Source organism: Rhipicephalus sanguineus, chromosome 3 (genome assembly GCF_013339695.2).
Source record: "Rhipicephalus sanguineus isolate Rsan-2018 chromosome 3, BIME_Rsan_1.4, whole genome shotgun sequence".
NCBI classification, from domain to species: domain Eukaryota; kingdom Metazoa; phylum Arthropoda; class Arachnida; order Ixodida; family Ixodidae; genus Rhipicephalus; species Rhipicephalus sanguineus.
In genome coordinates, this window is record NC_051178.1 from 156,955,677 (window position 1) to 156,968,051 (window position 12,375).

Sequence of the window (12,375 nt, forward strand, 5' to 3'; positions counted from 1 at the left end):
GGAGCCCCTGACAGGCGTAATAAGATGGTCGTCTTCGCCCGGTTCAACTCGGCCGGACAGTGTCCCTCCCGTCGAAAATAGCGTCACTCTCCAAAAAAAGAAAAAAGCTGGTTGGCGAGGAGCCAGGCGATATTTTTTATGTGTTTTCGTTTGTCGCGTTTTCTCGAACTTGGTTGCAGCGTTCGAACACGTTGTTGTCTGCGGTGTCTTCGCATGGCCACTTGTTTATGTTTATAACTATGGAGGTCCCCGAAGGTCCCGGGATCGAACCCCAGCCGCGGCGGCCGCACTTCGAAGGAGGCGGAATATGTTGTCTCTCAGAGACCCTGGTGGGCTGATACTGCGAATAGAAAAAAAAAAAAACCGCAAAGGAAACAGTTTCAAGGAGGGTTCGCTTGCCAAGGCTCGTCACATAATGCTCTCGCGTAGTTTACTTTTTTTTTCATTCTTTTAACGATAACCGGCAGCTAATTGCGCCTGTTTACCTCTCTGGTTACTTTGCGTTTGCAACCGGCATTCTGCATTACAAGGGTAATTTTAGTCCAAAGTTAGGAGTACTGCTGAGGGATCGAGCTGGGCTAATTTGCGCAAAAAAAGAAAGACAGATACGTAGCATTCGACAGCCGGGTGCCCGCTGTGGAGGCGTGCCTTGGTTGTGTGAATTAGCTTCGGTGAATATATATCGCATAGGGAATTCAAGAGCTCCAAAAACTGAGCGTACACGGCAACCTACACATATCCTAAACTGCGGTCACGTTTTTGTGTTCTAGCTTTGTGAGTCACGATTAACGCATGGACAGATGCCCATCTCTTCTACCTGAACACAGCTGAGTGTTAATAACACAATACACTAATTATCCCAGCAACAAACTGTTTTTAACACCTTCTTGCGAAGCCTACACCTGCTTCCCGTCCAGTGTGTCCGTTCCTAGTTCCAGCGCTATGCATAGTATAACGAGAAGGGTCACCCACATTTACTGCATGCACTGAGTGACAGCACAGGTATCGCGTTAGATTTGCATTTCATATTTATTTTTGTTCGTAATTTTCTTATTAAAAATGAATGTGGAACGCTTTCTGTCCATCATTTTTTTTCGCCTGTTCTAAACTTTTGTGGACAGCTGCACTCTACATATTATCGCTCTGAAATGTCGTACTGGATATGCCTTTTCGCAGGTTGTTACCCGCGGCGTGGAATCCCCGAAGAAGCCACCCTTGATTGAGAATAAACATTCCGCAGCCGCCTTCCACGGGCGGCGAATGAAATTTTAACCGTGTGCGGACTCCATACCTCGACGAGCTTGAATATCACCCGGGAGGAGCGATCGCTGACGAAGCGTTATCCTAAAGCCCCACTGTCGCACCACTTTCCCCGAAAATCTGCTTGACGTGCCCGACCGCTGTGGGGTCTCTGCGGCCGAGGCGTCCCGCTGCTGACAAAGTTGTGGGCTCGAACCCCCGCCGCGGCGACCGCATTGCGGCTCAAGCGGAATGCGAGAAATTTATTTACCCTTGCCAAGAAACAAAATCACAGCCAATAGTCTGCTTACAGTAGATTTCTTCGGCTCAGATATTTCTTCTCTGATGGCTCGAAATTAAAGATGCTTTAGAAACCCAACTCGTTCTATGTTTTGCCGATCACTTCCGTCAGCCTGGCTTCCCTGCCATACGTAGCACTCAACAAAACCAGAACCAGGTGTGCGGTCGCTTGCGCAGAAAAATGGTTGGCTGTGTCGAGGGGCATGTGCTCCCACGATGAAGGCCTCACCTCTACACACATGAACATTGCTGTCACTACTCCTTGATTATTGTCCTCCACACTGATCGCCAACTATTCGGCATCGACTACCGTTAACTTAGCAGAAAGCACGTGCCTTGTTTGCGAATGCAGAGCTGACTGTTTCTTAAGACATGGGACGTCCAGTCAGCAACCAATCAACGGCCTGATGCCTGTTGAATAGGAATATACTATGCAGCGAAGCTCTCAGTTAGTGTTTTGAACCAATGAGGCGAGCCAGAAATGAATAAATGAGCACAAAATGTGTAAATCGATTTGCTCACAACACGACACAGGGATGCAACAGCCGAAATAGGATTTGGAGCAATTTTTGGAGCAGCAAGATGTTGCTTTTGGAGCATGAGAATCCAAATGTGGAGCAGGTTACGAGAAAAAAAATAACTCAATTTTTTTAGCACGAAATCCCAAATTTGGAGCAGTATAACAACAAAGGCTTACTTTTTGAAAAAAAAAAAAAAAGATATGTACCAATTCCACTCAACATAAGCTAACTCGCGCACAGTGCCTGTGAGCACTGCTATTTCAATAAAAATGGTGTGTTGAACCACCCCACAGTGCAAGCAATGACGCTGTCCACATTAGCATCTGCAGCGCCTGTCAAATCATTGGACAGGCACTGCAAATGCTAATGTGAACCTGCCAACCTGGCGACCTCGAAATTTTGGAGATTCATAAGGCAGGGGAGAGTGGGGGTGGCGAAAAAAAGAAAACTGGCGTGTGTTTCTGTTTATTGTTTCTCAGGGCCGCAGAAACGTCATAGACAGTTATGAATGATTGCCAGTCATTTTTTAAACGTCAGCGATCATACCAGTACTTGTAATTATACAGCGCGCGCACGCATGAGTAATTAGGAGCAAATTGTGCTTTGTCCCGTGACAGCTAGTACTAACAGCCCCTTCTAAATCTCAGTACGCTTTTCCACAAGGCACCGGTGTAATGCGGCAAAAGTGGCTTAGAAAGATTTCTGCACGCGATAGAACAAGGCCAGGGGTTAGCCTTTCACCATGGGGTTAGCCAGCACAGTTAGGGTTGGGGTCTGCGAATCTGGATTGGATGATGATGCCCAAACAGCAGATGGCCAACACGGCCTCCATTAGCTGCTAAAATTAGTGCAACTGAGAAAATTGTGAAGATCGTCAGCCATTTTGGTGCAATGTGGCGCAAGTTCAACAAATTTCAGTTTTGGCTCAGCTTAATGCAAAATTAAGGAATTGTATCAAATTGGTGCAATAGGCGCAGCTGTTGCCTCCATGCACTACAGCATCAAAGGATTGTGAATATACTTAAAGCGACAATAAAGAACACTACATGAATGCTACTTCAAAACCTGATTTCCATTATTTTTGCAGGGATAAATTGATTGAAGGAAAAGTTGGTCACTTTCATTTCTAGATTCGGTAAAGCAATGAATGAAGCTAGTTGGTGGAGGTTCATTGCCAACGTTTATAGAACCAGGTCAGTTGCAAAACTGAGCGATGTTGCGCGGCGCCGCCGCCATCAGCGACAGATGTGGCGCTGCTGTCGCAACAGGATTCACTCACTTCGCTCTCTTCAGCCGGCGTTGCGGCGCGTCGCGTCAGTATCCGTAGAGGCTGCTTTCTGCGCGAACAGCTTGGCGTTTTCTGTTGTGCTACGGATATGCTGCGTGTCTTCACCCTACCGACATGTTGTGTTCCGAGACACCACGACATTTATTTTGTGCCTAGGGTTACCAACTCTTCAATGAAGGGAGTCGGGACGGGGGGGGGGGGGGGGGGGGGGGATGGTGTCTATTGTTTCGGCCTCTTCAGCTGGCTACGTGCTGCTCGCAACACTTCCTCTTGCTGGAGAATGTACCCGTAAAAGTTGTCGCGTTTCGCACAGAAGTTCAGACAACGTAACTGAAGCCCTTCGCAGCCACCGCTAGCCACCGCAACATTGCTTCGTGCGTGCTATTCGTGAGAACTTTGTGTTCTGGAGCATGACGCGCGTTGTCGGGCGTGCGTTGGATAACATAAAATGTTCTAACTGGACGGTACGGAATAAATCCGGGACATATAGCTGTCCCGACAAGGACGGCTCGCAACGCTGTATGAAAAGTCGGGACAGTCCCGAGAAATACGAGACGGTTGGTAACCTATTTGTGCCCCGCGTGATCTTGACCAGCGAGCGACGTGGGATCGCGTCATTCCTCGTAAGGACAAGAAACTGTCCGACATATCACTTGTATGTGATATGCACTTTCATGAGGAAGACATTCTGAAGACTTTCACTCACATGGTCAACGATAAGAATTAAGGTTGAAATCGCCAGCGGAAAGGAGCCTCGTCGAAGATTGCGACCCAAAGATATTCCCGAACTTGCCTTGATTTGAGTGATTCTAAAAATTGTGCTGTAAATAATTTTTTACAGTTAATTAGAGCTGTCTTGATAAGGTTTAATGCCTGAGACTGTAAATAAGTTGTGCCGTTTGTGTGCATCCCACCATACAGGCACGTAGCCAGGATTTTTTTTCGGGGGGGGGGGGGGGGGGGCCCAAGGCCTTATTGTTCGAAAGAAAGTCTTTCCATGGCAAAAACAAAAAAAGTTGCCTGGCAATATAGAAGGCTGGAAAAATTTCGGGGGGGGGGGGGGGGGGGGCCGGGCCCCCCCCTTGCCTACGTGCCTGCCACCATACATGCAATATCTGAAAAATTGTTTCTCTGCATTGCGTGCGAAATATAAATACAATTTTCTTTCTGTAGCAGGACTGAAATTGTGGCGTGCAGTATACACACGGCGATTTTACCACTCAATAATTACAAGTAACGACAGTCGCGGTACAGAGTGAAAACTCCTCACTTGAAAAAAGTGAAAGTTAAGAATTATCGAAAAAAAAATAGCGCGAAAAACTACGGAGCACCAGAAAAAGGATTACACAAACAACAGGGCTGACTTACAAGAAAGATTTATTCGTTAACACCACGCAATACTTGCACAGTCCAAAACGAAAAGATATAAGTACCAACACGCCCAAGCATCCACTTTAGCTAAATAATTACGCTACGAGAATGCGCCATATAGTTAACTTCTTATGGACAGACTCGTATTCTATGCTGTCAAGCGTCAGTTATCTTGGACAGTCTTGAAAGCCATAGCTTTACTGACTTTGCCTTACCGCTGCTAAATATTACTCAGTTTTACATTGCAGCGGCAGCGCAACGACAAATCTCGAAAATATACAGCCGGTGAGTAAACAACTGAGCCCTTCCTGAACGGCTGCCCCGGCGTCTTGCCACGCAGACTACGCGTTTTCGTCTGCTAGCGGAAGCTTGTTGCGCCACCAGCGCCACCAAACCGGAAGCTGTCCCGGCGCCGCGCGACGGGTTGGCTGACGCGGGGAGTTTTGCAACTTACCTGGTTCTATAAACGTTGGTTCATTGCGTTGTGCTTATTACGCTGAGGGAACAATGAAATACACAAACAAAAAAAGGACAAAAAGTAGGTGCATGAAGCACTACGTACATCTTTCCATTCTTTAAGTTGGTTCTTTGTGGTCTCCTTCATTGTAATACTAAGCACAATACAATCGCGATTCATTTCTAGCATTTCAAACTAAAACCAGAGCACCAGCATGCCATCACAGAATCCACTGTATATTTCTGTGTTTCTAGCCACAGTCATTGAATAAATATTTGGGAAACTTGTTAAGCTCAGCTTTGTTTTTTAGAATATAATGCAGTAGTACCTTTCCGATAAGTAATTATGCCAGAGCAGACAATGCAACCCAAGAGACACTAAAGTGAGCTATGCAGAAACTTCAAGGCAACATGCATAGGTGTGTGCAGAGGGGGGGCAAGGGGGCGGCTGCCCCCCCTATTGACCTAAGAAGAGGGGTGCGCAAAGTCTGCCCCATACATTGACTTAATAGGGAGGGGGGGCGGGCGCGGCAATAAACCTTCGCCCCCCCTGAAGGGGAACCCTGCGCACGCCTATGGCAACATGTTAAGACTACTGCTGTCTTTTCAAGCTTTCATTCATGACGACTTTCTTAGTATTGTATAAGGACAATTAACTCAAATGACTCCTCTCTTTAAAGTCTTTTTAAAGGGCCACTTAACAGATAGTAAATCAGTCTAGACTAATGAATTACGTGCAACACTTTCTTCGCAGATTTTTTTGTTTTTCCAAACCGTGGCTTTCACCGTTCCTATTCCCTTGCCCAATGAGAAGTTACCTTAGTTTTAGGCGATGAAAAATGTTATGTTAAGCTTTGCACTCACCACAGGAAGAGCACTTCATCTCGGTTGAATGCTAAACATAACTGTTATTCTGCGGCCTAGCATAAGAATGACCAAGAAAACAAAAATGAGTTTTGATGTGGGTTATGGCAGGTATTGTGATGTCATAGAGAATGCTACATCAATTCCTGCTTCCAAATAAGTAACTCAGTTCAATAAAGAACGCAGTCATTATTCCTGAAACATAACCTTTTTATTTACATGGTAGGTCTGGCCCTGAAAAACGCAAGAAGATACTGGGTTTGCTATCTCCTTGCTAGCACACAATGTAAGGTATTCGACAGCTGCCTGTCTTCATTACTTAATTTAGGCATACACTATAAAAGGTAGAAAGCAACAAGCGTGCAACAAAACAATGATAATCAAATAGACATCAAGAAATGCAAAAATAATTGCAAATGGCAAACAAAAGTACAAGGATCTAGACTTTATACAATATTTTACATGAATTATCATAGGTAACATGAAAGAGACAGCAATATTTCTAATGAGCACCAACACTGAGAGATCATATAGTGCTGCATACAATAAACAAGAAGGTAGACAACACCGCAACAATAATACCACTCAGATGGCTGGTGTTATTCCGCAGAACAAATGGTACAATTCTTAGCCTTCTTCTCTCCAGCTTAATGCCCATGCTTCTTTAAATTATAAGTCGACTCGATTTGCCAGATCTATTTCAGGAGGTGATGTACTCTGCTGTTCTTTCCATTAGTGCTGCTTTATAGTTCTGAAACTTATTGGGAGGAGCGTTAAACAATGGCACAAGACATCACGTGGGCACAGACTAAGAAGTAGGTGCAGATTTTATTTTAAAAAAAACATGTATACTAAGAAGGTGATGCGCAACTGTATAAGTAGATTACGTAATTTCAGATAAAATCTGGTCATTAACCCGCACCTATGTGATGTGTTTTCTTAACGCATCGTTTTGTACTCCTCACAATAAGTTTCAATACACACCAACAAGCTCAATTTTCAACCCTTCTGCTCAATTGCATTGTCTCTACGCAGCAATTTGGCCATGTGCAAAATAAGCATCCCGTCTAATGTGGAAGACGCAATGCGAGACAAGCAAGCCTTGTTCTGCAATATGCAAACAACTCTGGGTGTCGATCTACGATGAACTAGTTCCCAAAGCACAGTGCAAGCTGAATCGACCGTATTGATGCAAGACACACACCATCAATATTCTATGCATGCGGGTTTGTGCGCCCTCCAAGAGGGCAACTGCGCACTGATAAACCAAGAAAAGGCCGTGACGGTTGACCTTTGCTGTTCACAATTCAGTAAAGAATAGAAGTGAAGCGTCGGTTGCAGACATTCGGCCATTCTCAAACTCCTACCAGGAATGCAGTGCATATCTTTTAGTTTACTTGGTGGGAACAAGTTAGCTCATAATAAATAGTTATTCCCAAACTATCAGAACTGTACATTACAATAATAGTTAATGTTTGTAAATTCAGCACTTCCATAGATGTGAACAAGTAGGCCCAAGTCAACCACTATCGATCGAGCTTTGGTAGACCTTGTTACACTTGTTGGACATTCACAAAATAAGGTCTGCTGTTCTGAGTTAGCTGTCTTTGCTAAATCGCTCTGGTTCGACAGACACTTTTCAATCGGTGCTGACACGTACAGCTCTGAATGTAGACAATTTAACTTTGTTTTTATACAAACCTTTTTCCTGTGGATGTTTCTGTTTGTTCAATCGGAATCAGCAAGCTCTGCACATACAGTGCCCAAGTTCATCTCTTCCGCTTTAATACAGCAATTTTTTCTCTAGACTTCCTACAGCATACGAGACTCCGCAACTTCTTACACGAAGAAAGTGCATGTCGTAGCAGCACACATTGCAATGCTATAGAAACAGCCTGAAATACATAAAACATTTCAAAATTGCATTCAACAGCAACGGCTTCGAGTGAAGATAGCACAAATCAAAAGTGTTCGCATTTTTGCAGAAGAAATAAGAGTTCACACGAAGCACTGGATGAAAAACATTGAAAGGTGTACTAAATGTGTAAGTGAGAAGAAAAGCAGTTTTGTCACTGATGCACTTGGCAGAAATGGCGCTTTCTTGAACTTGAGCTGCCATGCTGAATGGTGAGTTTTCAGCTGGCAAAGTCGTTCAGATGCCCCACAATGTCAAATGCAACTGTCCTGGAAACAGACAAACGACTCAATTAGTGGATAGTACAACTATGCCCACAATACCATACATATAGCATTCCAAAACATCCCTGCCTGTGTAAAACACCTCATACCAGTTCAAAGAAGCATTAAAGAAAAACACCAAATCTATTTTGACTGATACAATATATTTTATAACTATATTTTTGTCAGCCTTGATGTAATGATTGACTTCTAGAACAGAGGCCAAGCTTTCATTTTTTAAATTTTAAGTTCAAACTCCTGCGTAAGGATGTCTGTGAGACATTAGGAGACTATGGACATCATGCATTCATGCTACAAACCTTGCCACGGCGCGGATGAAATCCAGGTCAACGAGGCACTTGTAACGAGGTGTGCTCAGCTGTTCCTCTCGACTCACTCTTGCCAGAAGACGCAGCGAGACCAGGCTTTCAACCTTAGGAATTAATAAGAGGCAAGGCTATGAGTACTCAATAATAATCTACGCAAAACAACAAACTCCTCTAATTCTAATTCACTGACAATCGGTGAAGAAGAGCAAAGGAAAGCATTGTTTATAGATTTCTGTAAAAGTTTTAGATATTTGAAAGGCCAGTGACACAAGATCTGAACAAAGACACCATTGCCAAGTGCAGTAAATTGTTCTATGTTCTATTGTATACCAAAAGTCTTCCTCTAACTTCAGGATCTTTCAACCGAGGACCAACGTGCCACAACCATAGAAGCAGTGCCCCTAATTAGGAAAGACGAAGTGACTGACAAAGCACTATTCAGACCTTACGGCTACCATATGATACTAGTGCTAGTGACCCCTACTACTTCACAGAAAGAATGGACAAAAATGTGGTTGTCATTTTTGCAAATGTAATAGTATAGTATAATAGCTGGTGTTGACAAAGTAATTTAATTGACGGTGTAAACCACCTTTCACTCTCGACAAACACACAAAATCATCTAACAGAGGGTGCCATAATTCCATAGCAGCAGAGTTGACACATTGAGTTGCATCCTCACAAATGATGCGCATTTCAGATTTAATACTGTGGGCAGAACAGGCAAGTGGTGTCCAACACATGGGGCATGAAGTGAAACCCATCAACAAGCGCTGCCCCTGTGCGAATGAGCCAAGCCTTTAACTGGGAGCCTTGTATACACGGTACACCTATTCATCACAGTCAGTTTTTATTGTGATGATAACAACGATTTACAGAATATTGAGTGTACACAACACAGGTGGATGTCCTGAAGTAACAAAACTGCAAGGTTACAACTGCGAAGGAAAGGGACTAGCACAAGTGACCATTAACCACAGCAACAAAATCAACCGCAACTAGCATCGGAAATACTGGCTTCAAGATGGGCTGCTTTCCACCAGCTACCCCCACAGCTTTAAAATATGCATTGCGCCTGACACTCTTTATTGGCACCCCCGGGAACAAGAGTGTCACGTGTCCCAACTCCATTGCTCCGGTCATTGGTCACTCGCGTTAATCTTTTTTCCACTGCAGCTGCACCTCCTTATTGAACTTAACATAACAAAACGAGCATTCAGAATGGACACCCGCAACAATATTATTGATACGCCTCAGCATACAGCCTGTTTTCCATTGGCCGCACAGAGACTGAGGCGTGCTCACCTGGGCAAGGGTTACCGCAGAGGGGGCTACATGTTCGTCCACAATGGCATGGAAGATGGCCACCAGCCGGTTGAGAGGGAACTGCTTGGGACCCAGCAAGTGCTGGCTCAGCTGGTTAGCCTGCATTGCCAGTCCCGAATACTCCCACATGAGAATGCACAAGAGTGTAGGTTATTTTCCTACTAGGCACCAAAATGGCTGTCGTTTAGCAGCTGTTTTGTTAGCACACAAAAAATGTCGGCACTGCCTCAACTAACATGCCACTAACAAGAGAAACAGTTGGACAAGCAAGAAACTAAATTTTACTCAATAAATCAGGGAGCAATTAAAAACCGAAAAACTAATGATCCTTGAATGGCTGTCTAAATGATATAACTGTGACAATTAACAACAATTATAATGATTAATAACAATTACTACTGTCAACAGCGTCATAATCCACCCAACACCAAAAAAAAAAGCTTGCTTTAAAAAATAGAAAATCTAGTGCTTCTTGTCTAACCTTTTTCTGCCGCTTGGTCCCTGGACCTCTTGCCTGCATGAGAAATAAGAAGCACTTGTACATGCATGCAACCTCTCTTAGTATAGACGCATTACACAGCAACTCACTTACCCAATGAAATAGCTACCTTCAATATTACTCTACGCACATACACGTTGCTACTTGACATTCAAAGGCACCAACACTCTTTTGTGCATTTCACTTATAATGATAACCTCCTTCTTTAAAGTGACAACTTGTAAAAGTGGTCACATTTGTTTCTGAAGCAAGAAAGAGGAGGACATACATGTATACAAAAATATCTAGTTGAAGATATTACAATCATCAGCATTTTTTTACGACATAAAAAATTGTTCCCCGCTAACCTGTGAAAGTGCGAACGTAGCGGTGAGAACTTCATTTGCACTATTTGCAGAGAACAAGAAGCATGACATTTGGTGCCTTCACAGCTTTCAACACCACCAGCATGAGACAGTGTTGAACTTCTGATAAGCCACGTCCGGCATGCAGAATCACCCTAACCCACGATGCACTGAACGTATTCGATTTTTTCGTATGCTGTGGGTTACTGTAACGCCAGAGCACATATCTGCCCAAATGTGCTCCATGCTCACTTCGACAGGATGCAACCAGTCTTCTGCTTGCATTTACATTTTACAAAGGTATGCTGCTGCTTCAATACTTGCTGAATATATGCAGCAAGAACTTGCCTGACTTTTGCTTCACAAATGCACTATGGAAACGGCCCATTTAAATATAACATACTCTAGAGTACCCGGGTGATGCCTCTTATAAAACGTTGGGGGCAATTTTGTTGGCAGCAGTCATTTTTAAATAGCAAAAAGCAGTGCGCATAAAAATGACCTACATGCACATGGAGTCGTGTATTCATGTCATTCACAAGATAATGATAAGAGCAGCCTCCAACTAAGAAAAATAAGTAAATAAAAGCAAGTAACAACAAGAATACATGTGCGTTTCAGAGCATGAGTGTCGTAAACAAGTCAAACAGAAAAACAAAGAGCGAAGCAAGAAAAAAGGCCAAATTCTGCTGCACATAAATTCCAAAAACGCAGCACAGTCAATGAGCCTTTTCTATAGCACTGAAAATGACTGTTCTATAAAAGCTTCTGAGAATTTTTTAAAACTGTTACTTGCCTGTTTTCAAAAACAAACATTACCTAGACAGCCATTGCTGTTCTTTTGTTTTGAGAATTGGCATCAAGGATATTTTACAAAACTTGACATCTTCGAGGCATGGCAAATTTAAACAAGAGCAAATGGTGAGCACAGAGCCCCAGAACATTAAAGGGGCCATGACACAGTCACCCAACAATTTGTGGTTTTCAGCAAAAAATAGTAGGGGGTCTATTGTTCCTATATACATACATGAAATGTGGACTGTACAAGAATATTTCACCGTAAAATAAGGCCCATAAGTCGCTAGCTATAAATCCCGACCACCGCTGGCAACTGTCATTTTGCCATGGCGTGTGTGCCGTCATGTGCTGCACGAAGCGGAGCTGTCGCCTTCTAAGGTTTCAGTCGCTGCAAATCGTTGAATTTCGATGCCAAGCTGAAGAAAGCTGCAATAGCTCAATTTCATGTGCAGCTGACCATGGAACGAAACCGTTCGCCGGAATGCAGATGCTCGCACAGCAAGCAGCTTGTTAAGTTGCAGCTCGTGAGTGTGCCAGTGTTACCCAACTCTCAGGCTGCTCACGTATTTATAAAAATATTCAATTATAGATTAAGTGCTCCACCAAATGCGCTAAAACTTCGCCAGCTTGTTTGTGAAAGCACAAGGATTAACCCACATAACACAGATTATGATCAAAAAGTGGGTGACATGGCCCCTTTAAGGCTAACTGGACAATCTCATGCTTGACAGTGAGACGACCCAGGCACTCAAACAACAGGCTGCCTAGAGAGTGCTGTCGAGTTGAAGAAGAATAAGTGGATCATGAGCAGTCACCTTAACAAAGAACTTGCGGTCTGTGCCAGGAGGGTTGTTACGAGCCA

The 12,375-nt window shown here is 43.8% G+C and overlaps 2 protein-coding genes across 2 annotated transcripts in view; one reads left to right on the plus strand and one right to left on the minus strand.

Moving 5' to 3' along the window:
• Window positions 1–1,272, plus strand: part of LOC125757683 (uncharacterized) — a 42,483-nt gene extending 41,211 nt beyond the window's left edge. Inside the window, exon 4 of the mRNA XM_049413545.1 lies at window positions 1,177–1,272. The gene's annotated coding sequence lies outside the window, so the exon portion shown is untranslated. The remainder of the gene's footprint in view (window positions 1–1,176) is intronic.
• A 4,825-nt stretch (window positions 1,273–6,097) lies between these two features.
• LOC125757885 (origin recognition complex subunit 5-like) overlaps window positions 6,098–12,375 on the minus strand; it is a 6,995-nt gene continuing 717 nt past the window's right edge. Inside the window, exons 3-7 of the mRNA XM_049414195.1 lie at window positions 12,329–12,367; window positions 10,354–10,386; window positions 9,852–9,971; window positions 8,538–8,650; window positions 6,098–8,223 (exon numbers count right to left, since the gene is read on the minus strand). Coding sequence (XP_049270152.1) covers window positions 8,175–8,223; window positions 8,538–8,650; window positions 9,852–9,971; window positions 10,354–10,386; window positions 12,329–12,367 — 354 coding nt within the window. The 3' untranslated portion in view covers window positions 6,098–8,174. The remainder of the gene's footprint in view (window positions 8,224–8,537; window positions 8,651–9,851; window positions 9,972–10,353; window positions 10,387–12,328; window positions 12,368–12,375) is intronic.